Source organism: Zonotrichia albicollis, chromosome 8 (genome assembly GCF_047830755.1).
Source record: "Zonotrichia albicollis isolate bZonAlb1 chromosome 8, bZonAlb1.hap1, whole genome shotgun sequence".
Lineage (NCBI taxonomy): Eukaryota > Metazoa > Chordata > Aves > Passeriformes > Passerellidae > Zonotrichia > Zonotrichia albicollis.
In genome coordinates, this window is record NC_133826.1 from 24,226,187 (window position 1) to 24,254,131 (window position 27,945).

Here is a 27,945-nt window from a genome sequence, read left to right on the forward strand (position 1 = left end):
ACTCAGAGCCCCGTCCAGCCTGGCCTTGCACTCTCCCACCGAAGGGGCAGCCACGGCTTCTGTGGGCACCCTGTAACGGGGGGGCCTCACCACCCTAGCGGCGAAGAACTTCCTCCTAAATACCCAATCCAACGCTCAGTGTGAGGCCGTTCCCCCTCACGCTGTCACTCCCTGCTCCCTTAAAAAGTTCCCTCTCCGTGCTGGGAACACCGCCGTCACTGCCAGCTGCCTGAGGAACGTTTCTTTAATAAAATCCCCCAAGTTATCACACCCTCACAAAAGCAGCCTCCCAGCAATGGAAGGGAAGAGCATCTTTATTTCCGCGGCAAGCGTTTGTACAAAGGTCCAAGCAAATACAAATACACGTGTTTCATGTCCTGGCCCTTAACAGGGGGAGCCCCGTGGAGCTCCACATCCCAGCCCGCTCCCCTCAAGGCACCCGACTCTCGGCCGTGGGCCGTGAAAAGCGATTTATTTATTACAGTTCACGGTTTGAGAAGGAAACTCCAAGAAAGCAACAAAAACAACGGAATGGCTGCATTATCATTTCTGATCAGTGGTCCCATGTAACCTTACAGATTGCTGCGCTCTTCTAACCAAGCTGTCACTGCTAACCAATTGTGGTAAAGACTAGAAAAGCACTACTTTATCCATTTGCAAATGGGCAGAAAATGCCCAAAACCAGGAAAAAAGTCCCATGGCTACGAGGAACTGCAATTTAAATTATACAGGCTGAATCTTCCCCATCCTTACCCATCTCTCTGGTGAAAAACATCTGAGCATCTGCATTCAGCAATGCAACACACATCACAGGAAAATATTAGCCAGATCTAGGCCTGCCACAGAAATAACTCCAAAATTACCATTATGGAAATACTTATGCAAAATGCTCTCTGTACAGATGTATCTGATTCATATTAGAATGAATTTGTTTCCTTTTGCAGGAGGCTGAAGTATTTTTTGCTGCCATGCTGTCTTTCATAGAAAAAAAGTACTAAAACCCCATAATGTCCCTTAATTTTAGCATAAAAGGGCTGCTTGCTGCTGCCTAACTCTAGAGCACTTTATAAATTTGAAATCACTTAACACTCAGTACCAATTTAAAATAGTTAATGATTTGTAAAAGTGAAGCAGCTGACAGTGAAATAACCAATGATTCGTAAAAAAAAAATATATATGCTGGCAGTGGTTTGTATGTTTCCAAATTAGTATTTCTGCATGAAATAGAAGGAGGAAACGAGTCAAAGTACTTCTGCAAGGAAAACGTCTGTGACCTTCACGTTTCCATACCGCGGTACAGCTTCTAGAATAAACAGGAACTGCATTTATTTTACTGTAGTGACAGAGTAGTTAATCCAGTTACTCAGCAAGGTTCCTTCTTCACACAGTAATATTTGCCTGTTCCTCTAGTGTCAATTTTCTGTTAATAATAAAGAATATTTTGATAGCATTAAAAGACTTTGCACAGTTTGCTGAAGTTAAATGCTAACACATATTATGCTCTCAGGACTTTGTTATTTCTTTCTGTGTCTTTATGGGACATAAATCCTGCAATCCTTGCTGCAATTATAATTAATCTTTGCTGTCCTGCACTGTATGACATTCAGAAACAGGCTCCAAACACCGGGCCAGAATTTCTTAAGTGCCTTAAACTGACCTCTAACGTGAGGTCTTGCATTTGAAAGGCCAATTTACTAAAATACTGGGTTTCATCTCCAAGCTCTTCTGTGCAAACCGAGATGCAAAAAACACATTTAAGCAACTCTGTGCCGAGATCACGGCTTGATACAGATTGTTTGTATGAAAGCAACTGTCTCATTTTAATAATTGCTTCTGTAATGTGATTCTGCTCTCCAAAGTCTAAGCACATGAAAAACAACCTCTGACTGACTGTCACTTCAGTTAATATCTGCATTAGAAATTAGATGCAATGATTCTGGTATTTCACAATTGTTACCACTTATTACACGATGTCCACACCTAAAAAGGTCTACAGACCTGAGTAACTCAGTGGGAATGGGAATGGCAGGGCTCAATATTCTCTATGAAATAGTTGTAAGTGAATCTATTCTATGACGGGATTTACACCAGAGAAATGCTGCCTAATGGTTATAGTTATTGTAAACATTCTCTTCTCTCCCCTCCATAAAACAAAACAAAACAAAATAGCCATAAAGTGCTCTGGAAGGCTAAATAACCCCGAAGTGCAGAGTGGGATTGAGAAACCTGCTCCCATACTTTCCCCTTTTTAAATACAGCAATAAGAGAAAAAAAAAAACATTAAAAAACAGAACATTTGCTTGTCTTTCATATCTGCCAAAACTTGAAAATAATTACGTAATCAGTTTGCAGATTTTTCTCAGTGTGGCTTTTCAGCAATCTACGAAATCAGCTATTTGGTTCTGTTTACTACTAAAAAATGTTTTTATTTCCTGTATACTGCATGCAAACACTAAAAGCATCCTTGAGTACCAACCACCAGAATGAGAGCGGTACTTGTCAAAACCATGCATTAAAAATCAAGAGGATCCCTAAGAACAGCTAAGTTGTTAAAATAGGTTGATGATAGTTGGGCGTTTGAAGCATTCAGTGGTCACATTTCCAGACTTTTTCTCTAGCTTTAAAAGGGAGCAGATTTGAAGTGACAGATGAGATTCCTCAGCAGTAATCTGGTTTTAACCAGAAGGAAACCCATCACCCATCCCTCAGGAAGGGATTTGTGGGAAACCTGCAGGAGCTGGGGACACCACAACAAAGCGCATTTCCTCCAGCCCCGACCTGAACAAGTATTCAAATCTGAACAGGGATTACTGGAGCGAATAGGTCCTGCAGGGCTGGGCTGAAAGCTGCTCTTTACTCCTCAGAGTTTTGCTGCGCAGGACCATCTTCTCGGTGCTCTTCTGGGAGAATTGCTTTTCCTGCGGTGCTTTGAACTCCTGCGTGTGAGGAGGATTGATCTCCCGGCTCCCCCTGTGGCCGCCCCGGCTCTGTGTCTGCCGGGCGCTCTGCCCTGGGCTGCTCCCGGCGCTGCTGCGGCTCCAGGCACACGGGCTCCAGCAGTCCTGGGTTGGCTCTATCCAGGATGGGCACGTCCCTCGTGGCTGCATCTGCAGCAGGGCTCGGAAAGGGGCTCTGTGTCCCACCGTCCTCCGGGACAGCGGGGCTGTTCCCTGTTCCTTCCTCCCCATACATCGCAATTCCCGCCTGTTCCTCTGGCTGCAGCCTCTCACCTCCCGCCCCTGCATACCGCACACCTGGTTTGCTCTCCGCCTCTGCCTTTGCCTCCTGAGGCGGAGCCCAGCTCTCCACCAGCCACGGTGCTTGTGCCCCCCTGGGCACGCTCTCTACCCTCGTACCATCTGTCCCCAGGCTGGCTGAGGACGGTCGCTCCTCCTTGAACTCCACACATTCCGCTGCATCTTCACTCTTCATCTTCTGGCTCACCTGAATTTCTGCCACAGCCACTTCGCTCAACTCGTAGATCCCATTATGGTGCTCCTGCAACTTCAGCAGCTCACCCTCGCAGACCTCCTTTATGTTCTCAGCTGGAGTATCTGCTGGGATCTCAACTGTCAGCGTCAGCAAGCTCCTTATCTCATTCACATCATCGGGGGATTTACAACTCTTTTCTTCTGACTGGCTGTCTTTTTTAGGACTATCCCCATACTCTGCTTTCCCTGTCTTTTCATCTTGGGAGACAATCTTTGTCTCAGTACTCTCACCACTTTCTTTTTTACCATCCCCTTCAAACCCTGTTCCTACTGCATTTTCACTCTGAGATAATTTTCCCATAGTTTCATTTTCTATGTTACTTTTCTTTTCTGCACTCGCTAAAATCTCTGTATCTGCTACACTCTCAGGTGGGAAAGTGAGCTTTATCTCAGACACTTTTTCCTGTGCTGTTCTTGCTTTCTCAGTGCTGCTGGCAGACACACCAGCTGTTACTGTTTGACTCCCTGAAGTCACCTCTTCTTCCACGGCTCCTTCAGGTACTTTCAGTTCTTTTTTAGGGCTAGCTTCAGAATTTTTTACTGCAGTGTCAGTACCAGAAGCTACTTTTTCCTCCATGGCTTTTTGCTGTGCCTTGAGTTCTCCCTCAGTGCTCACTACACACTCTGATACATTCTCCAATGCACTTTTTCCCTCTGCAGCTCCTTGTTTAGTGTGGCCAGCCGAAGGGGACTCCTGTTTGTCACCAATGTCTGTAACAGCCACTGCTTCCCTCCTGCTGGCCTGATCACCAGCTGCACTAGCAGAGGCGCCTGCCTCTTTGTCTGGTGACTTTCCCTCCTCAGCATCCTTCTCCCAGACGATTTTCCCTGTCACGACGAGCGTTTCGTCCCCGTGGCTCTCGGTGTCCGAGCCCTCGGCTCGGGGAGCTGCGGGAGCCTTGGCGGGGGTGCCCTGTGCGGATCCCACGGGGGTCCTCAGCTCCGTCAGGCTGGACACGCTCTCGCAGGGCACATTCAGGTTATCCTCAAACAGGTTGTGCTTCCTCAAAACAGCAGCTTCGTTGATCACTGAATAAAACAGAAACACCACACTGCTTTGGGAAGGCTGACAGAGGCACAGGGAAGAACATACAGTGCTTTCCCAAGTTTATATTATACGTTTTGATATTAAACACAACACTAATGTTCATTTTCAGCTTCCTTTTAGTTCACGTTTCTTTTCTGGGGACGGGGATTTTGTTTTTTGAATAATGGCACTTTAGTATTGACCCAAGCATTTCTGAACCAGAGGACCCACAATGCACAAGGGTAATGCTTCAGTGCAGAAGAATTTACATTGAATATGCCAATAAAAGTCTGCTGGTTACAATTATTATACTGCTCTTTTGGAATGGCAGTGCCTATGGCCTGTGAAAACATCCTGTGCAGTACATCTGCTTGTCTGTTATCCACGGTATAGACAGACAGGCACATACAGAGAGACACAAGTATTTTAGAAGTATTTATATATATATATATGTATATATATGTATGTATGTATGTACATATACATATAATATCTATATATATACACACACATATGTATATATAGTATTTATTAAGAATAGTCTCGTTTTCTGACACAGAAGCAGAGAGATCTGCAAGGAGTACTGCACTGACATCAGTGAGTACTGGAAACTGAATCCAGCAGTTCATTTCATTTGAGGAAATTGATCTCTGTTACCATTAGTCTTTGCAATTCTCTTAGTCTTGCAATTGGCATAGTCTTGCTATTTAGTCATCACCAAACCTGCACAAGTAAGGACAGAATCCCCCTCCTTGGCCCAGGGAATCGAGATCAAGTGAAGTTGCCATAATTACATTTTGTTAGAAAAAGGCTTGTGCCAAGCCACCACTCTTGAGTTCCATGGATTTAGTAAAGCTGCCCCATAAATCAGATTTTAGGGCTTGCAACACATCTTCAGTGAGCCAAATAAAAAACACTGTGGGGACGTAACCACCAGTGTTGCAGAAAGCGGGACAGGAGCAGCCAGGTGAGGGCTCTGGGAAGCTCTGAAGGAACACCTCATGGGCCACAGGCTGCAATGTTATCCCTGTTACCTCAGAAATGTTCTCACCTTTTAGGGCCTCTTCAAGCAGTGTCTGATGTAAAATCTCTTCGTACACGTTCTCTACTTGGATCACACTTGTGTAATCAGCAAAAATGTACTGCTCATATCTCTGCAGCTCCTGTGCAGATAGGGAAGAAAGGAACAGATGGAGAAAACTGAGGGATTCTGAGTCCTACTGCAGCCAAACAGCTCAGAGATGCCATGGAGCAGGTCTTGCCACACCCCGTGACAGCTCCTGGGGTGCACTGTTTGAACTATGACTCCATGAGCTACGTGTGTCCACAATCAATTATGTACTTACCACACAGTGTTCCTGCAGTACAACCACAGGTAAAAGCACTGCAGAGCACTGCCTGCTGAAACAAACAGCTGCTGAGGAAATGCCTCACAACTTGTTTGTCCAAGGAGGCAAATCCATGGTGCATGGGAGATGCGGGGTTTGGTTTTGTTTTTCTAATAGGTGTGTAACACTTTGAGCTCCCTGATTTATACCCATCTGTCTAAGTGAATCACTATCATCAAGCAGCTGCTTGGTGGTCTATAAAAAAGTAAATTAAGTAACCTCTGCCCATTTCTAGAAGAGGCACCTACATAAAGCACCTGGAGGTTTTCAAGTAAAAGGTCAGGACTTGGCAAGGCCTGTCAGCTGTGCCACACTTTGGCTTCTAGAGCTGGCTGCTCATTTCTGCAGAGGCACAAATACAAAAGGCTGGTGGGAAACTAAACAGGAGGGGCTTGTGGAGGTTTGCTCCACCACTGCTTCCCTTGTAACAGAGACATGAGGTGTCTGCACGCATATAGCGGGTTATAAAATGCTTGTCCCTGTGCTCCACACCTACCCAACCCATGAAGTGGCACATCTAAGCACTCAGCAGGCAGGAAATCTGCACAGTCCTCTAGGAGAAAACAGCCTGACAGTTTTAAGGAATTACTGCCAAGGTGCTGTTCCTCCCCTGCCTTCCCTTATTGGTTTTTGAGGTTTTTAGTCCCAGACACCTACTGGTTTGCATGTTGAAGCCAGTGTCTTCTGCATTGTGGGCAAGGTAATCTGCACCAGTGCCTCCTGGAATATCTTCTTGCGGATGGTGCTGCTGTCGTAGTCATATTGCTGCCAAAACACACCAGAGAGAAACAAGCCCACATGTGCCTGGGTTATTCACCACTCCCACAGGGAACTGCTTCCTGCCAGCCTGCAGCTGCTGCATCACAGGTGCACAGGGTTGGGATGGCCATGCAGGTTAGTCCAGCTCCTACAAAATCGCACCAAAATCTTCTCTTCTGGGATCTCTTTTGCTTCTTTTAACTCTTAGGCTAGAAACAGCCCCTGATTGCCCTTCCCAGGTGTTTCAGCACTGCCCTTTCTGGGAGTAACCAATCCCACTGGCAGGCTACTTGTAAAGTTAATTAAAATTATTTATCCAGATCCACAGCATATTAATAATCTGATTTACCTACAATTAAAGGGACTGCACATGCAAATACTTCTACAAGTATCTGCCCAGAACTAGGTTTTATCCCCCAAATGGGCAGCTTTGCTAAGTGGCACCAAATCAATATTTTCAGCTTATCCTCTTTCAAATACTGAGGTACATTCATATAAAATATATTGTGTTTCCAGAAAGGCAGCCTGCAAATGTGCTATATGACATTTACCTTCAGCACTCTCAGCTTGACTTTTTCAATGGTTGTTGCGACTTTGGCTGAGTCTGCCTGGTGGCTTGGAGAGAACAACTGCTCAAATGTATAAACTGCATTTTCCATCAGCTAAAAACAGTAATTAAAAAAAAAACTGTTAAAGACCAGTAATATCAAATTCCTGCAAACATGATACGTACAACTGTTAATTTAAATTGTGTTTCTGAGAAGGTGCTCTGAAGAGCACTGAAATGCTGCAATAAATAAATAAAATTAAAGCTGTGGTACCATTGTCATGCTGTCCCAGCTTTCTTGTACAGATCTCGTGTCCCCACCCAAAGTGATGGTGGCAGAGCCAAAATGTAGAATTGATTATCTGTGTATACAGACCACAGTCAAAACTCATTATCCCTAATAAGAAGATTCCCACTGACTTCTATCATTAATCATTAATAAAAAGTATTTAATCATACTGCACATCATTTTCGGTAGCTTTCATTATAATACAAATAAATAATAAGCAAAAATCACACAGAGTGCAATCATTTCTCACAGTATTATGCTAAGCTGGCATTTACCATATTTTCAGCTTATCATTAAGAATATTATGCCCCTACTCTGAAGATATTTCAGACAAACAGTTCTGCAAGTGGTAATTGAGTCTATTTAATGAGGCTTTGTCTTTTCTTTAGCTGTTCCCGTTCAAATTTTAACATTTTCTTATTGGAGAAGTACCGGGAGATATGCAGGGGGGCATTCCTTCAGCCAGCTCCCAGATTTCCTGAAATTGGCCACTAGAGGATGCCAGGCTCCCGAGGCAAGGAATCCTTCTCCACCCTCCACCCGAGGTACGTTTTAGCCAAATACTACACTAACACAGACATGTCTGATTTCACTTATTTATGGAATAAACATACACGGACAAAAAGGGAAACTACACAATATTTTTATGAGGAAAATACCAGCCTCTTAAAGAGGAAGATGCAATAACAGCATGTTTAGAACAACTCCTGTTATAATTTGACTTATTTATTGTTAATTTTGATTCATGTTCTGTTCAGAAAAAAGCAACCTCTTGGTTTATATGGGATTTATTTTCTGTCTACTTCTTTGTCTTGACTCATGGTCTTCACTGAGTGAAAGACACTTTATTTGGCAGCATTTTGGAATGGTCCCCCCTGAAAGACCCAGACATGAAATCAGAATTTTATTTCTGTGTAATTCCTTGGCTGCTGGTCCTGGCTGTACTCAGAAGAGCTGCTTTTAGGAAAACCTTATCCCAGCACTGTCCTAGACACTTGTTTTCCATATTCATAACTTCCACTCCATAGATCTGGATCAGCTCCATTTCACAAGATTACTGAGCAGATTAGTAAATTTCCCAAATACAGATTAAAATCACAGGGTTCAATTTAGAGCTCCTAGGCCAAATCTGCCTTGTGATCTGGCAACTGAAATCAGTCTGCGGGCCAGCTCCTCAGACACTGCTGGCCAGGCATCCAGGAGGAATCCAGGGAAACCAGAGTTATAGCCTGTACCAACACACACAAAGAGGTGGAGTTCAGTTTTCATCTGGTATGATATTGTCACCTCCACCAGTCCCCTGAAAAGTGAGGCTGCATAAAGCACCTACATCCTGAAACATCTGTCTCTGAGTTTCTAACATGAATTGCTTTACTTTGTATTAGTGAGAAAATCAACTACCAAGGAGGAGGCATTCCATTTTGGTAAAACACATTTAATACCCTTCCTGAAAAACTGAGCCTTGAGACAGGGAATCAGGTGAATTTTAGCCACTCCACTAGTTACACACACAACTTTCCTGGATGCTGAGACACTGGGAATTCAGAATCTGAAAGTTCAGGGGAACAGATGATCCATGGAAAATTTTCATGCCTTGCTGAACAACTCACACACAGTAAGTCTCACAATATAAGTGTAAGCAGCTTCTAGCTGGTTTTTGTTACTTGTTCCTTGCCTGAGAGACACTCTGAGGCTCTTTCACAGCTCTTATCAAGATTCCTTTGAAGCAGATTAGCAGGACAAACCTAACCTGTTCTCCCAGGAGGAAAAACTGGATCTTACAGTACCTCTTGCATGAAGTTCTGTGTCCTCTGAATCACAAAATCGATGTGATAGACCTTGAAGCGACTCTTGAGGTCCTGCAGGAGCTCCTGGAGCAGGTTCACTTTCAGATAGCAGGGCTCCATTTTCACTGAGTTGAAGGGCAGGGTCATGAGCTGATCCACATGCTGCATTCCCATGCAAGTTGAAAGAAAGCAACCAGAGGTGAATTTTTAATAGAGAATGTAACAATTTGGCTTTAACCCAAATTCTGGTATCTGCACTCCAGTTGCACAAATACCACAAGACTTTCTAAATGACAAAACCAGGTGCTCACATGCTTCCACCTGGGAAAGCAAATCCTGCTGCCAGCTAAGGCCTAGCCCAGAACATCCTTGTGCTGATATAAAGGCTCCAGCTCTGTTTTGTCTTACCTCCTTTAGCCTGGTCATGTCATTGGTCTTCTGGAAGTCCTGGATGATTTCATTCACTTCCTTGTCAAAAAGCGTGCGCACTTCCGTGAATCCGGAACTGACAGGGCCCATGAGCTCCTCCAGGATGGAGGCGAGGAATGGCTGGATGTTCTCTGTGCAGCACTTCTGGGCAGGCTCAGAAACGCTGGCTGGAGGGTCACACAGGACAGCAGTTGCATTTAGAGACAGTGAAAGAAGTAATTGGAACTTATTTCTTTACAATTAATTCAATGGTTTTTGTATTTTTCCCTGGAGTGACACCTCCACAGAGGTGATGAGTATGTGCAAGGAGTTCACAGTTGTATGAGTGACAATGAAAACTCTTGTCCCAAGCCTCACCTAAGCAAACACTGCAACTGGGGGCACAGTGAGGGCAGAGAAATGGGCAGCTCTGACTATGATTACCAGCTATTTATTTATTTATTTGACAGCTTAAGCAACACCAACAACATTTTGCCTACTCTTTACATTCCTTTTTATATTCATAACAAAATTATGATTACTTCACAATAAATAAAAAACACCTAAGAAGCCCTTTGGCTTAAATATTCTTTGAAAGCCCATGGACTTGTCACATAACCAGAACCTGGTTTTGTGGTGCATTCCTAGAGATCAGGTCTTTTAATTATGCTCACGTGACCTGTATCTTCACTACCTAAGACTGTGCAAGTAAAAATGAAAGCAGAAGGAACAACTTTTGAGTATCTGATCAGGATACTCAAAACCTGTCAGCTCCAATTTGAGAAGATCTGATATTTTCACAGACACAGTGGCCACAGGTATCAGTTGCCACCAAAGGCAGCAGAGCCTCGTTTGTGTTCTGAAAATCGGTGTCTCCACTTGGATTTCTCAAAACACACAAGGATTTCAAAACAAGCACATCTGGTAATCTGAGCAACACAATGGGAAACACTGGAGAATTGCTCAAAGCACAGCTGTTCCTCCACTAACCTTTGATTTTTCCAGCTAAGAAGTTCTTGGAGTTCAGAATCTGATCCATGTCTGAACGAATGGTCCCTTCAAGAGTTTTTGCAAATTCTCTACATTCTTCTTTCAAGGTGTTTAATCCTTCTGCCACCTGCTGCTGGACTAAGCCATAGGTTTCCTCTACAATCTGGACCCAAATTAAATTGAGAAGCAGAGATCAGAATCAGCACCCACAGAGAGCTGCCATGAGCAACAGCTACTCTGCAAGTGTCAGTCCTTACCCCAAACCAGGCCCGTTTCCTGTCATTCCTCTTTCCCTTCATTTTAGGCAGGATCATTGTCTGCAGGTTAGGCAGCAGTTCCTCCATCACCAGGTTGCTCAGGATCTGTATGGTCAGGAGATGAAAATGCTAAGTTCACACCTTGTTCTTTCCCTGAAGGCTGAGCACTGCAAGTGATGTGTGCAGGCAGTGGCTCAGCTGTCCCTCCCTCCCAGCTGCCAGGAGTTACCCACAGAGGCTTTGCACTCTCTCTGCCTAGATTTGAACTGCAACTCCTTCCTTACCTGTCCCACTCAAATGCACCAAATAAATATGCAAGACTTCATAAACATCTGATTTTGGGAGTCTAGGCCTCCCTTTCCATGTTTTCATTTATGGACCCTGTCTCTGGCCTGAGAAAGCTGCATCAACAGCCCAGCACAGTCTACATTCAGGATCCCATCCCTGCTGTACCCAGCTGCTGGCTGAGACAATACAGAATGCAAAAACACCCCTCCAACTTTCCATTTTCATCCATTTTCAGGGATTTTTTTCACTCATGTCTGTGCTCCCAGACACTGCACCTCATGTATTACAGCTGCCAGAGGCACGCACCAACACTGGCAGAGGGAACTGGTAGGAACTAGAGCAGCACAAGTAAAGAAGGACTCTGACTGCAGCCCAGTGTAAAACAGGGCATAAACAGCCACTATAGAAATACAACACTCAATACTTGCTGTAATATACCTCTAATATACCTCAAATATGCAATACACTTTTATTGGAGTTTCATTTAGGTACTTAAAGATAATGCCACAGCAGCACTTCATATTCAGCACTGCTGACTCAAATGTCTGTCAAAAGCAATCCACTAATTCAGGTCCTAAACTAATGGCTCCCTTAAAAAAGATCTCATGAATAATCCAAACTATCACAAATAATAAACGTGAGAACAGATCAGATGGATTTAAGAGCCAAGGGAAGGGCATGAAGCCGTGTCAGGGCAGGGTTAGGTTGGCTGTCAGGGAAAGGTTCTTCCCCAGAGGGTGCTGGCACTGCCCAGGCTCCCCAGGGAATGGGCACAGCCCCAAGGCTGCCAGAGCTCCAGGAGGGTTTGGACAATGCTCCAAGGGATGCACAGGGTGGGATTGTTGGGGGGTCTGGGCAGGGACAGGGGCTGGACTGGATGGTCCCTGTGAGTCCCTTCCAGCTCAGGATATTCTGTGATTCCATGATTTTATATTGTGAAGAATCTTGAGTTCTCTGGGAACATTTTTAAGGCATTGGTGGATCTTCCCTCAGGTGCCTGGGCTCACGCTCCCACTCCAGCCATGCTGCAGCCCCAGTGTCAGCTGACACTGTGGGGACTCAGCCACCACAAATAAGTGTCAGCAAATACATTTCTTGGCATTCTGCAGGGACTTTTACAGCAACAAATTTCAGCCTGCTCGCTCCAAACCACTCACTTAGCTTGGATATTTGCCTAAAATAATTATTATGTTTGGTCCAAGCAGGCCATGAGAACACACTATACTTACAGAATGAATTATTGCTAAGGAGATAATAGTGGAACTAGGCTGGATGTCTTCTGATTACAGCTCTCTTGAGACATATGGGCTATGAGTAAGATGTTGGCAAGCAATAGGAAAAATAAAACATGAAATGAAACTAGCACTATAATAGCCCCATAATATGAAGGAGGAAGGGAGAACAGAAAACCCCTCATGTAACTCCTTAAAGTAAAGAATTTATTATCAGATGTTAGCAGGGAACTTCAACCACTGACATGATGGCAATGGCAAAGACACTATTTATATATTTTTTTTCTCCAGACTCCACATTTCTCAGCATTTCAAAGGTAGGCTTCTAAAACAATAATCTGCTTCCTTAAAACAAATCACTCTCCTTAAGGTTTTTTCCGTTTTTCCAAGGGAAGCCAGATTTCATCAAGGAAAACAGCCAGCAGTTGGCACTAAAGTAAACAAGTAAACATTTGCTGCTGAGTGCTCAATGTTTGGAAAAAACCCCTATGAATCAGGGTGTAAATAATGCCTTCAAAGCCATGTGGAGTGATGTCAGTGGGGTTGTGGGGTAATCTCAGCTACCGAGAGCGCTCCAAAGCCAGGTGCCCAAGTATGGACGCAAACTCTGGCCTTAGAATTTCTTTTCTGAAGAACTGAAGTACACAGATTTTTGGTGTTACTCTACAAGACTCTGATTTACAAGTTTTTATTAAAATAGAATTATCACTTACATATGAGTAAGAGAGGTCTTAAAATCTCAGGTATTTCTATCTACGAAATTTTCTTTTTTAAGATGCCCTTTTTGCTAAGAGAATTTATAATCTTCACTGTCCTCAGAGCTGCAATACCCAAAGCCAAAACCCCATCAGGAATTTATTCTTTTACCTCTTTTTCAGTGCCAGTTATCATCTCCCATGTGCCATAGTGGCCTTTCTCCTGCCGGAAGAACTGGATGGCCTCTAAGAACGCCTCCACTTCATACGTGGTCTGTTTGAGAAAGTCTGGAGAGAACAAAAAGTAACATAAAGGATTTACCCAGAAATAATCTTTAAAAATAACCATCCTTTTCTGAGCCATTTCCCACTCCACGTGCACCTAGCAGTAATATTTTTCAATAATTTACTAATAAGCCTGGATGCCTGGAGACCCTGGGTGTTCACTGAGATTTAGAAGTGCATTAACATAGGAAAACTCATTCCTTGCCTTTACACCTGCGAGCAATGTGAGGTGGCACACAGAGAGACTGACAGCATGTGGCAGGGCCAACAGTTGGGAATTTTTCTTCTTTAGTTCACAATAATGACAGGCAGCTCAATGAATAAACTGCTAAATCCCAAGTTAACACTCCCCAATAACTTTCTGTTTGTTAAGAAACTGAGGATCAAGATGGTTTTTCATTGATATACAACAAAACAGACCTCAACAAAGAAAGCACCATGCTTGTACCAGTTAAGAACAAAAACTCTTGACAAGATCATGCTGATTTCCCCAGATATTTCAGGAATGTTCAACCAGAGCTCTGGAATATCTGGTTATTGTGCAAGGCCACTTCTGCCAGATGGGAGCTCTTCCTGAGAACACTGTGGTGGCCTGGGGGCACCTTGGCCTCTAGACATGAAGCAGAGTGGCTGCTTGGCAAACCTGAGTGACAAAACCATCCCCAAACACTTCAGTGATTGAAGTGCTGTGTCTTCACAATCAGAGAGTCAGGATTACTGTCTTGTGGGAAAACAAAGCCACAAAGGCTTATTGTCCCCTCTCCAAGATTGCCTGCTGCAGCCTTGAGCAGCTGAAGTCCTGTTGTGCACTCTGAGAACAAAGGAGGGAAGAACAAGAATGCTGATTCTCTCAAAGGGAATTATGCTGCTTTAGAAGGTACTGATACATACAAATAATTGTGATGAGAAGACTCAGGAGGAAGTCCTCAAGCCTTGCTTGTCAAGCAACACTTCTTTGGGCTTGTTCATGAGACTTCTTGAGACAGAAGCTTTACAGGAGCCTTGCATAAATGCCAAGGGCAATGCAGGGATTAGAGAAATTATGGGAAACATGGAGGATTAATACCACAGTAATGCCTGAAATATCTCCTCCATGCACTTAACAAAAACAAAAGCTACAGAAACCTATAATTAACTTCATCAGGGCTTTATCCTTGAAGCTTGAAAACAGCATGGTTTCAGATCTGCTCAGAGCCCAAATGTCAAAATTTGCCTTTTCAGAGTTTCACCTGGCTGCAATGACTGCAGGAAGGTTTGTTAAACACACTGAGGGGCAATGAACACTCTCTGGATACTGTTCTTCATCTGCAGATATTTGGAGGTCCAAAGACATAAAAATTCTCCAAGCTCATACAATGATCAAACAAAAAAAAAAATCAGCCAGGTAAAATCCCAACCCTACCTTCACTGCTGCCTCCAGAATTTATAGCATTTGTCATGGCAAGTCACAAACCAGTATTAGTTGTAAGTCAGGCTGTTCAGTGCTGAGAGAACATCCTCTGACCACAGTTTTAATGAAAGAAGGGAGTGTTCCACCTGAGCAACTGAGGTGGAACATTGCATTCAAAAACTTTTGTCCTCCCAAAATAAAACTGAAATGATTTTGATGGGAAGAGGGCCTGGTTTGGCTGCAGGCAAGGAAAACTGCAGCTTCCACAGCCCTCCAGTCATGACTCACATGTTTTCCTCCTTCACAGCTGTGCTCCCTCCTAACCCAAAGGGACAACAGACCATCCAGAGGCTGGATCTTGGAGCTGCTGAGATGATGATGCACCAGGGCTGACAGGAGTCTGCCCTCTAAGATCACCAAGGTTTAAATCCATGCTTAAGGGAGTATTCTCTCTCTGTTCTGACTGTCCCCAAGCCTGTACTGCAGTGGGAAGAAGGTGCTAAAAATCCAAGAGTGATTCATCTGAATAGCTCATGGGAGAAACATTAAGCTGCAAGTGCCATAAAATCCCAATCCCACATTCTTTCCTATGCCAGTAAACACAGGACACAAACACAATCATGGCAGTCTTGCTACAAAAACAACTCCAAGCAGAAAGAAAGCTTTATCCTTCAAGGCTGCTGCAATTGCTAAATTTAGGCAATTTCATCCTCACTTTCCATAGGAGGAAAAGATTGCCTCTGTGATAAGGTTTTGAACAAGCGGATCCATCCAGTGCCGCGCTGTGCAGAAGCTGCTGGCGAGGCACATGAGACAGAAGCACATTCATGGACAGGGCTCAAGAAAAGGGAATTGTACCCAGCTGAAAGGAGCTGCCATGCACATTCTGCCAGAGTTCTGCCCATCCCATGCAGCAGTCCATGGAAGGGCTGGAGGAGGGGGTGGCTTGGCAGCCACAGCAAGGCCAGGGAAACAAGAGCTGCGCTGTTGGGGGAGCCGCGCTGGCGTGCGAGTGAGCAGCTGGGCCTGGGCCATGGCAGCAGAGCTGCAGCTGCAAACGGGGCAGCTGGTAAAGCCCAGTGGTGCCAGGGACGAGTGCTCACCAGGGGAAAGCACGATGGGTGCTCCCCTCTTCTGAAGGCTTCCCTCAGCCATCCTGTCCTGAGTGATCCATGTGTCCTGCTGATTGTACAGAGGGGAGCAGCTGGGGGCAGCTTGGTGCAGTGCTGGCTGCAGGATTCCTCACCCAAATCTCACACAAAGCCAGGAAGGTTACTGAGTGTTCTCCAGCAAAAGGCCAGCGAGGCTTTACAGGCACCTAGACTGATACTGCATGCTTAATGCAGGATACCTTGCACTTGGAAAATCACCCAAGCATCTTCTCCAGCTGCTAATGAACAAAACATCCCTTATGTGTGGAGATTGTAACAAAATTCTGTTTGTTCTGTTTAATTTTTAAAAAAGAAAACCTACCTAGAGACTCTACATATCCAAGCATAGAGCCCAGATATTGCTAACCAAAAATTCCTTTTATAAATGCAAGAGTAACTGCTATAAAGCTCCCTTTGACTTTGGGAGATGGAAGGACAACTGGAAGCACTATAACTTTATAAATCTTCCCAAACTTGCACATCTCAATGGCATGGCTCAGTTAGTTCAGGACTGCAGAAAGCAAAGGAGCTTCCATGCAGTAAACTCCTCTTTTAAAAAACATAATTATATCAAACCTTAACTCATCAAAATGACACCCAGAGGACCAGGCTACTGGACATCCTCTGAGAGCACCTGCACATGGTGCAGAAGGGTTAATTTAGAGGGTTCTGTTCCCAGTTTCAGCTGTCTCCCATGCTTGGGCTGCCCTGGGAATACAGCCTTCTAACAGAGTGCCCAAGGCTATGAGCTGCTCCTTTTGTCCCTTGTCAGGTGAATGTTTGGGGAGTGATGAGCAAATCTCCATTCCCAAGGTCCTGTGGGCCCTCCCAGCCCTGCCCATGCAGGACAGCTGCACCCTTGGAGATGGACATGGCTCCAGCCCCTCAGGAGAGGCTGTCCATTTGTGACTCACCAACGCTTCCCGTGTGTCCGATGACAGCAGCAGGAATGAACTGCCCTCATGGATTTGGTCTCAGCCACAGATCAGCTGGTCTTACACTGGAGAGCTCTGTGCAAGCACTTCTGCAGATGGGCCTCGTTACCAGAGAGGATGAGTGTTCCAGCTGCCTCTGGCTCAAACTGGATTGCCAGCAAACCCAGATAATATGAAATCTGCATTTGAACATTCCAGTTCAAACTGTGCATCTGTCTGTACTGCACACCACTGCCTTGGGGCTGCTGGTGAGGAGGTTAAATCACTCAAATAATGATTTTTCTTCGTTACAAGCAAAGGAAGATGCCTTCATAGCACTGGCATAGCTGTTAAAAAGTGATTCTTTCCATGTCCCATTTAAACTGTCCCTCTGAACAATAACTGTCACTAATGGCACTTGGGGACATGGTTTAGTGGTGAGTTAATGGTGGAACTCGGCTGCAATCCTGTAAGAGTGAAGGGATCTATTGACTGTGGATAAAGTGCTTCACCAAAGGGAGCTCCACCACGAAGAATAACCTCAGCCTTTTGGCTGACATTTCACACAAGGCTGAGGCCCAAAGACACAGCTGAACAAGTGTTAAGCCAGAATCCAGAAGTCTGAGCTCACAGAGCACAAGTTTTAATTAAAGAAATGCTGACTCTGACATAACTTCCTTCATCTGACCACCAAAACTCAGGAGCAATCCACCCTGGCTTCATCTGCTCCCTGCAGCATCCCAGCCAGATTCTGCACACAGGGAATAAAATTTATATGATCCTGGAGTTCTTCCTGCAGGTAACAAATTGATATTAGCAATGAGGCACCCAGTGATGGCTGGTTTGTAGGAGATGAACATGTCAGAGCCCACAGGCCTTGCCAGCCCCAGGAACTGCAGCTCTCTCTTCCCAACACAAGACATTCACAACCAATACAAAAAACTCATTATTTGGTTCCCTCATAAAAGACAGCAGGGCCCACAAATATCCTCTCAAATCATTCAAAGCAACAGGATAAAGACTGGAGAAGGCAGGAGAACAATCACTGGAAGGAGATGAAGATGACCAAGGAGTCCAGTCTAGTGGCATTTCACTGAGGAGAATATCACTTACTATTAAGTTTTGGAATATGATAAATGAGTTAAAAACTGCATTTGATTTTAGGTTATCTCACAATATTATTTCCTTGCTTCTCATTTTTTTTGATGGAAAGCTGGCTCTGGTAAAGGCAGTGCCAAAGCATCTCTCATGACTCCTTCTTTTTGGTCACTTTATAGAGCTTTTTCCTGGGACACAAAAAAAATCTCAGTACCGGTGTTGGTGCAGGGCCTTCTTGCGATGTTACAAATAGATAGTAAGAAGCAGATAAAGAAGTATTTGGAATTTTAAGTGCAGTCTCAAAGCTGGTGCTTCCACCCCTTCTTATTTCCACTAGACACTGTTGCCCTCAAGAGAATAGATTTCATGCTAATAAATGCAAATTACATTTTCCCAATTTTCTCAGCCTTCCAAGTCAGTCCCCTCTCACCTTGGCATCTGTTTCTTTTGTATATATTTAGACTTGCTTTTCACTATACACACTCTGTAATTTAAAAAATAATAAATTTCTGGTTTTTTTAAATTTAGTCCTTTTAAACCAAAAGCTGGTAGAAAAAAGGAAAATACACAACCCCAAACCAACTAAAGAGACAGGACAGTGGTACTGACATTTCAAAGACATGCTCCCACTCCTCCAGCCCCCAAGGATTTGGGGTGGATGCAGCTGGAGACCAGGAGGGAACAACAGACCTTCCTGCAGGGAAGGAATCACTCTGCCACCCTTCCAGTACCACAATTAGGGAACACCCTTCAAATAAAAATAAATGAGCATGATAAAAAAATTATTTCCCTTTTTAAGAGCTCACATGAGCTCCAGCATGTTTTAAGAGCTGCTGCGTTTAGGTACCACAGACAGCTGGTGAAAAAAGCCATGGCCATCAACCCCAACAAAATTAAACTGTGGAAATTCTGTCTCCAAAAAAATAAGCAATGGTCCCAACCCACTGGGATGGCAGGTAAGAAAAGGAACATGCTTTGAACCTGGGGAGCTGCACCTCAGGAAAAGGGAGGTTACCTGGGGCTTGGGACATGGTTCAAGCACAACTGAAAATGACCCTCTAAATAAAAGGACACACATTTTACCCTCACAAAATGCTGTCCTGTGTTGTTAGCATCCAAACTGAGAACAAAGTGAGATATATATGGTGCTCTGGGGCTGAGAGGCATGCACCCCCCAGCTCTGGGGATTTCCTGTGAGCAGTGTGCTGTCACATCATCCACAGAGCTGTGGTGTGAAGCTGCTAACCACCAACAGAAGCTAGATGAGGTCGCTTCCAAACATGATACAGCCCTGAAAGAATACTCTGTACTTATTGCAAATAGAGCCTTGCAGCACAAGTTCCTTCCGTGGCCACTAAACCAACACTGAGCAGGGTTAACTGTTTGCTCATCAGCATACAGCACCCAGACTGAAGCTGTTCAAAGCAGCACCAGACAGGGCACAATCAACCTCCAGTGGGAAGTCCAGCAGGTGTGGGTTTCCTAGTCTAAAAAATTAATGAGCACTGCATAAACACACACAAAAGATCACAGTATCACTTATTTCTGACATTTTCCAAGTGCTTTCCAAACCTGCTACTGTATTCCTGGAGCAGGTGGGAATTTGGAGAAGAAATGGCTCTAGGGTGACTTTATTGTGGCCTTTCAGTAGCTACAGGGGCTCCAGGAGAGCTGGAGAGGGACTCTGGACAAGGGATGGAGGGACAGGACCCAGGGAATGGCTTCCCACTGCCACAGGGCAAGGTTATATGGGATGTTTGGAAGGAATTGTTCCATGTGAGGGTGCTGAGGCCCTGGCACAGGGTGCCCAGAGAAACTGTGGCTGCCCCTGGATCCCTGGAAGTGCCCAAGGCCAGGTTGGACAGGGTTGGGAGCAAACTGGGATAGTGGAAGGTGCCCCTGCCCATGGCAGGAGGTTCCTTTCCACCCAAACCATTCCATGATTCTCTGATTTCTCTGCTTCAAAGCTGGGGCCTGAACACCATCTTACTCTGCACAAATGAGCCTCCACAGCTCCTAAAACAGGCTGGGGTGGTGGGCTCAGGGCAGTGGCGCCCCTGCACCACCCACATTTGGCAGTCTGTAAGAAGAAGATAATCAGCCTGAGATGGGAGGGATAGGAAGAACGTAATGGCAATTATGAATTTAGCACATTCATCATCTTGCTGTTTCAGAATGAATGTCACTCCTACAGACTGAAAATCCTCACCACAGTGTAGGAAACCAGGCTGGCAGGAAGGGCAAAAGCCATGCTGACTGAATGAACTCATGCTGCAGAGGAAAAACATCCTAGAAAGAGGAGAAATAGTCTTATTTCAAGCAAAATACCCTAAATTATACAAAAAACCCCTCCATATCATGTCCTGAAAGTTTTAATGAGTTTTTTAAGACCCCACAAGCCTCATCAAAGGTATTTCTAGTGAAATGGACTGATGAAAGAACAGCCACAGTCTCAGCCACTCATGTGGATCACAGGTGGTCTAATCTTATTAACCAAAAAGGGATTTAATTAACCCAAGTACAGCAGCTGCTTGAGAGGAGCCAAGACACAAGTCTTGGTAGATGAAGGGATAAATATTATCTCCATTTGTACTTTTTCCCACCCCAAATTACCACACAAACTTTCCGAAAGGCTTCACTTTCATTCCAGTGAACATTTCTCTTTAATGTCATAAAAAGCAATTTCCTCCTCAGTTCTCCTTTAATTGCTCCCTCCACATCCATTGGAAACAGGCAACAAGAAAATCCTTCCCTTCATCTCCCTCTCCAGGGAAGAGAGGCCACCCTGTTTGTGGCATGAAGCCTCAGAAACCCTTCCAAAGTGGTATCTGGACTCCTGACAGCTGTTCTGCTCTGTACATAGAGATATACAGACAGATTCATCCCTCAGCTAAAGGATTTCATGTCGGCTTCTCAACCTTTATCAGTGCTCCCAGAATTATTCTGAATTTTGGCCCAAGAGTTGGTAAGTCCTATATAGGTACTATAGACATGTGGCATAGGAAATTTAGAAATAACTGTGAGGAAAACATCTGTCAGATAAATTCAGAGCTGAAAAAAGAAATGTAAACACCAATAATGGGCAACCCTGAAGGTCAGAGATGGAGAAAAAAAATCTGCCCTCCACAAGCTTTTGTCTTTCTCTCTTGCCTAATGTATTTCTTTATTATACTTCTTTAATATATGTATTACTCAAAATAATTTCTGTTGTTCTTTCTGTAGAAACTGGAGATGACAGGATATGGTTTTGAAAGTCCCTCAGCTTCCTGTGTCAGGAGGGTGATTGTCAAGATGTGGATGTGAAATCAAACCAGACAAAAAAAACTAAAATCACGAAGTGAAACTCTGTGTCTCCCAGAATGAGCTAGTTGTCATTTCCTTCCCATCATGCAGACTTCCCTCTATCCCAGCACCAAGTGGTCAGGGTTCCCCACTTCCAACAGCAAATACTGAATGAAACTCAAATAGGAAGCAAGAAGACCTAAAAAAACCAACTAATTTAAGAAGTACTCAGAAGAAACTTCAGTCTGATTTTCAAGGCATGCAAACATAAAGGATTAAAACCTGAGGAATAGCTAATATTAGAGCCCTGTGAATATTATGAGCCTTTCCCTCACTGTTGCCATTGTGGGACTGGTACAACATCCCTACTAGGGGTTAGGTGGCCATTTCAGCAGCAGATTCCCCCCAGATTTAAGGTGTGCACTTCCCAGCATTTCACTAAGGAAACAGGGAGCAAGGTGGAATCAGGTGAGACCAGGCTGTGGATCATGATGCTAAGGCAAACCAAAGAATCCCATGCTGCCACCCCCATCTAACCTGGCAGGAGCAGCTTAGAAAACCAGAGAAAATGCTAAACCACTTCCTCCACACTCCACCTGAACTCAAGCACAGTTTTAAACTTTAAAAAGCTGAGCAGTGTTAAAAATCCTGCACTGCTGTAGGTGTGACACTTGGGAAGCAGCAGAGAACAGCCAGTAGTGCCCACCAGGGACCCCCTGCACCCACCAGGCTGCTGGGGTTCCTCTGCTGCTCCCTGGCTACTTGCCTTCTCACTGACTAGTCCTAATCACACCATTAAACCCAAAAAGCATTTGATCTTCATGTTCCATTGCTGCTGAAGGAGATCATTGTCTCCTCAAACCACCAAGCCCTCATCAGTGAGTATAAAGAGCAAAGACAAGGGCAAAGTCGAGATGGGAACGACACAACAACCCACAGTCCAAACATCTGAATGCCATTTCCCAGTGGTGCTCACTAAATCCCCATGCTTTTGCTCTGCCCAGAAATCCCAGAAACACAGGCTGGGCTGGGTATTTGTACCAGAGGGGGACAGGAAGCAGCTGAATGCCAGGGCGGCTCCCAGCGCTGATTCACTCCAGCTTTCCCTGTTTAACTGTCTTCCTGGGAGAAAGAAAACACATTGTAGCCACTAACTCCTCCAAGTCCTTGGCTAAAGCCCAGTGCAATACATTCCTTTCCAGGAGTGGCAGATCACAGCAGGGACAGAAAGGCTACCTCTGATCAGGCATGACATCTGTCTTTGTCCTGTCCTTGCCTAATCTGCCCTGGTAAATGGGAACTCAGCACTTTGGGAAGAGGTGGAGTGAGTATTGCCCTGGTCCATGCTCCTTATCCCACTAAATTATATTTCATAATAAAACATGAAGGATTTTTCACAGTTCTTTCCTCTTTTCAACTATTTTTTAATAAAAGAGCACAGTCAAATCTTTCTACCACAATCCTTACTGGCCATTGTTGTGCTGCACATAGCTCATAGCTGTAACTTTGTAAGATTGCTCAGACACCTGTTTTTGTCAGCAGAAGTGTTTGCAAAAAAGATTTTAAGAACTATTAATAAACTGATATTTTTCAGTGATGTGTGAATGAATAGGAATCAATATTAAGAGGCAGAGTTCAGGTTACTGAGGTGCTTGTCAGTGATCATTTTTCCACTTGCAGCACCTAGATCTCCAGGGGATAACACAACTCCAAGAAATGCACATAAAAGGGGCTCCTGCTTCCTTTAGAGCTGTTGAAACTCATTTCCTGGCTCAACAGGAGATCCTAATCCAGACTGTCTTTATCTGTTTCTCACCCCGTTGGGCAGAAGTAAGGATGAGCCTTGAGGCATTGTCTGTCAGATAAAAACAGGACCACAGGAAAAGCTGAGAGGGATAAATCCTGGAACAGATGCCTAAATGAGCAATAGCTAAGCCATATGAAATGTAATGAAGTGCAGACTCACAGGCTTTGGAGACAGAAAAGCCCTCTTAGGTCATCCTAACACAGCTTCTGCCAGTTCAGGATTGGCCCCTAGAGTGATGTGCTGAACTTTAAGAAAAAAACAGGCTGCCAAAAGCTTTGTCAAACCCGTTACACTTGTTCCAGAAGAGAAATGAAAATCCCCAAACATCATGAACAGGTTTCAAGTCATGGAGTGCCAGGAAAACTTGATTGTGTCCCCATCTCCCCACCAAACCTCAGTGAGGAGCCAAGTCCAGAGTGTCAGGGCATTGCACACCACCTGGATAGCATTGGGAATGCAATTGGGGACTGTACAGCGCCTGGGCAGCATTGGGACCAGCAATGGGGAGTGTACACCACCTGGGATAGCATCAAGATTGGGAATCTCACATTTCCTGTGAAGAACACTCCTGAAACCAGCCAGCCCTGAGCATCACACAAGTAACTGCACATCTTAGGAAACCACCTAGAAATGCAGTCACGTGTGTTTTCCTCATGGGAATGGAGTCCTAAAGGAAACCTAAAGGAATGTCTTCGGCAGTGGAGACAAGGGAAAAGAGATGATAGTTGAGAATGATCCAGAGAGGACAGCAGGAGAAAACTGACAGAGGGCAATGGGATGAAGTGATGACCAGGAGACTAAAGTGGCAGCTAAAAAAACATTCACCAGGAGCCACTTCTGTAAATAACAGGGATTGTTCACACCCTGCACTCACAATTCATTTACCCACAAGCCTGGGCTTCAGACCCAAACACCTGAGTTCAGTGGAGAGGTTGCTGAGTGTTCCCCTCTCCCACCAGGCACAGCAGGAGCAGATGGGACTCCAAAGCAGCATTAAAGGCATGGAAGACCCTGGAGACCAGTGGGGAACTGAGGGCATCTTGGTGGAAAAAAATGTCATCTGAAAATCAGGAAAGCATTTCTTTTTCTGAAGGATCCAACTCATAAATGATCTTCCAATTTCATGGGAGCAAAGGTGTTTTTATAAACCTAGCAAGTCACAAATTGGGTTTTTTTTTTTAAGTTTTCTAGGCTAACCTACTCAGAAAGTGACATTTATAATTTATCTTTGTGCAATCAATACTGTGTCCTACACACCATTCATGGACCAGCTACAAGGCTTAACCATGGCTGGGTCTTGAGCTGCCATGGAAACATCTGCAGAAAGGCCAAATGTTTGATCAGGAGAGATGTGTGTGTAACAACATGGGAATGTACTGGGGGATTGCACTCCCTCCATGTTGTACACACCTGGTCTCCTGCATGGCACAGGGTGGGATTCTTGGGATTGTCTGTGCAGGGCCATGAGTTGGATTCCATGATCCTTGTGGGTCCCTTCCAATTCAGGATATTCCATGATTCCTGATTCTATAGCTGTGATGTGTTAGCCAGCTTGCAAACGCAGGTGAGGGTTTGCTGTGCCTTAGTAATAAACACCTCTTACGGATTTTGGGTCATTACATAACTTCCAAAGCAATTCCCATGTTTTCTCCCCGAGCTCACACCCACTGCATCCCAAACCCTACCAAACTGTGTTCCCAGCTCAGCAAGCAGCAGGGCTGTGTTGATTCCTTCCTCGGGGTGCTGAAGCCAAGCACCTTTCAGGAGTGACTTGCATTTTCCCACAGCTGTTCCAGCATTCCTGGGTGGGTGACACTGTCCCAGGCTGAGCCCTTCCTGAAATATCCCACACAGTCCCTTCCCGCACTCACCATGGTTGGAATGTCCCATCTGATCCCTTCCCTCACTCACCGTTGTTGGAATGTCCCACACATCCCCGTCCCTCACTCCCCATGGTTGCAATGTCCCACAGGATCCCATCCCTCACTCCCCGTGGTTGCAATGTCCCACACATCCCCGTCCCTCACTCCCCGTGGTTGCAATGTCCCACACATCCCCTTCCCTCACTCACCGTGGTTGGAATGTCCCACAGGATCCCATCCCTCACTCACAGTGGTTGGAATGTCCCACACATCCCCGTCCCTCACTCACCGTGGTTGGAATGGCGCACGCAGTCTCCCAGCACGGCGCTGAAGCGTCGCTGTGCCCCCGGCTCCGGGAAGCAGTAGTAGCTGTGCCGGCAGAAGGGCTGCCACAGGTACACCGGGAACTCCTTCGGGAGCGGCACGAAGGCTGCGGCCGCCTCCTCGCTCGAGCCTGCACAGAAACACCTCTGTTTGAGAGCTGCTCATTTCCTCAGGGCTGGCTCTGTGCCACACCTTTGCCAGACCTTTCCCAGTCCAGGAGACTGGGCACAGAGGGCAGGGGGACACAGCTGGGATGGGCACACTCAGCTGGCATCAACCACCTCTCTGGCCTCTTGCTTTGTCTTCAAGGTGGCAAAAATCTAGTTTTGGTAAAATTTCAAAGAAACCATTCCACTGGATTGCAGCTGGTAGGGAAATGGTTTTCATGGCAGTTAAGTAAATTACTGGGGACCTCTGGTCTGTTCTACATAAGGACCATTTAGGAGCATATTGACTTTCTTATAGAAACAAGCTGCATTAAATAAACTGTGTTGGAACAGCAGTATGTTTCCTGGTTCCAGGACTTCCAAACACAATTGCCCTTAAAAACTCTTACTTCAAGCCCTTGCAGGTGATGTGAAGAAAGCACCAAGTACCTCCAGCTCCCAACTGCCCTGAATCCCTGCACACAGGGGATGCTGGACAGCAGGTTTAGGGATGACCAAACCCAATCTGGTGTCACTGATATGCACTGAGAGCCCAGACACGTGAGGTTCACCTTGGAGAGTCTTCAGCACCACACAGATGGAGAGTAGTGCCATAAAGATGAAGTGATGATGTTTCTGAAGGGAGAGCCATGGGAAGCCCACAGCCACCCCAAGCCCTTGGGGTGTTCCAAGGATCACTTAACCCCACCTGCTGCAGAGCTGTGGTGACACACAGAGGACACCTCCAAGCCCCCCTGACCACCCTGTGCCTTGGGAAAGGGTGTGAGAGGGCACCTAACTTTTAAATCCTAGGGATTTAAAGAACTCGAGAAATAAATCCTTGTCTTCAAGTTGCCCTTATCCCTTTTGTTATGTGGCATCCCATTCTCCAAATGCGACTCTGCAATGTGAGACCTGCTTCCACAAAGCCTGAACTTTCTCCATTTTGGTGGAGTGGGGGCAGGCAGGACCACAGCACTTCCTGACCCAGAAACAACAAACTCAGAAGCAGCCACCTTCCTGCCCTCTCTGTGGGACTTATTATCAGCTGTGAGTCAACACAGACAGCTGGCATCTAAAAATGGAAACAAATAAACCAGGAATATTAACAAAGCCCGGGAACAATGGTGCTGTGGTTCCTGCCCTGCTTCTGCACAGCTTCCAGCAGCTTTGTGCCGGTGTGCTGGGAAGAAAGGGAGCCAGCATTTCTCTGCATGTTGGCTTACAGCATCTGCTTTGTTCATCCATTCTGGAGCTATGCTTTAACTTGGGAAAAGGGCTGTGGGCATCCTCTGCTACCCTATTTTAAACTGGAGCCTGAAAGCCTTCCCAGGGCAGAGCCTGGAACAGAGCCTGGGCTTTGGCCTTTCAGCTTTGAACAGGACTTACCAACAGGGTCTGGAAAATGTTTATCAGAAAGCAAATTGTAATCTTCTTCTGAAGTCAGGACTTTGCCTCCTGCAGGAAGAACGTGATATTTAGGGCTCGCTCCCTTCTGGTAGGCCTGGAAAATCAATAGAGAGGAAGTCTTGTCAAAGAGAGATTTAAGGAGAGAGAAAAAACAAAATACACAATTCACTGACAAAGCCAGGAGCTGACTTCATGATCCTTGTGGATCCCTTCCAACTCAGGATATTCTATGATTCTAATGCATGGGAATATTGCACAATAGGAGAATTTTTTTGTCAGGCTGAATTTTGGAAATGTTCCCTAGGCATGTCAAATCTAAAAGAAATCTAATCTCTCAATGCTTATCTGCTGTGGTGGGGAGTCAGGGATGGAAGGGAGGGAAAAAGGATGGGATTTTCTCCTGAGCCCAATTTGTTGGATTTGTCAGCCAGGACTAGCTTGACTAATGCAGCTTCCAGGCAAGAACCTCCAGTGTAGCCAGCCTGGAGCCACCCAAACCTGCAGGAGCACAGGGATGTATTACAGGGATGTAGAGGTGAGAAGTGCTCTGGGACAGGCACAGCAAGGTTCAAGTGCTGTTGAAAGGATTTGTTAGTTCTTGCTGACGTATCTGGCCAAGGAATGTCCCATTTGTTGGTTCTGGCCAAGGCAGGGCACTTGACTGTACCCTCAGCAATCCCACTGGAGCCACCCTAACGAGGACAAGGTTTCACCTCCTATTGCTGAAGGCAAGGCAGCAGCAGCAAATCCACTCCCTATTGGTTTATTTGGGAATGCACAAGCAGATCCATGGAAGCAGCACTCACCTCTTTGGTCTCAAAGCAATTCACAGTGTAGTCATTCTTGATCACGACGTATCTGTCCTTCCACTTCTTCAGGTCCTCAGCAAAGTGCAGCAGCTCTGCTTCGTACAGAACTGTCCCAGCTTCCCCTGCAGGCTACAGGGACAATTGATGACATTTGAGACCCCTCTGCACCACTGACCATCCTGAAGCTTTTATTTCTACATTTCCATAATGCTGCTCTGAGGGCTTTGGAGCCTTCAAATGCAATTTGGAGTCATAAGCATCTCTGATTTCAGAAGGTTCTAGAGACAAAAGCAAATTCTTGTAGCCGAG

At 45.3% G+C, this 27,945-nt stretch overlaps 1 protein-coding gene across 1 annotated transcript in view; it reads right to left on the bottom strand.

The window, feature by feature from the left end:
* Positions 1–296: 296 nt before the first annotated feature.
* NIBAN1 (niban apoptosis regulator 1) overlaps positions 297–27,945 on the bottom strand; it is a 53,921-nt gene continuing 26,272 nt past the window's right edge. Inside the window, exons 3-14 of the mRNA XM_005487040.4 lie at positions 27,634–27,765; positions 26,807–26,921; positions 25,237–25,401; positions 13,331–13,446; positions 10,944–11,048; positions 10,687–10,849; positions 9,697–9,884; positions 9,289–9,450; positions 7,217–7,327; positions 6,564–6,671; positions 5,570–5,681; positions 297–4,520 (exon numbers count right to left, since the gene is read on the bottom strand). Of these exons, the coding sequence (XP_005487097.2) occupies positions 2,854–4,520; positions 5,570–5,681; positions 6,564–6,671; positions 7,217–7,327; positions 9,289–9,450; positions 9,697–9,884; positions 10,687–10,849; positions 10,944–11,048; positions 13,331–13,446; positions 25,237–25,401; positions 26,807–26,921; positions 27,634–27,765 (3,144 nt within the window). The 3' untranslated portion in view covers positions 297–2,853. The remainder of the gene's footprint in view (positions 4,521–5,569; positions 5,682–6,563; positions 6,672–7,216; positions 7,328–9,288; positions 9,451–9,696; positions 9,885–10,686; positions 10,850–10,943; positions 11,049–13,330; positions 13,447–25,236; positions 25,402–26,806; positions 26,922–27,633; positions 27,766–27,945) is intronic.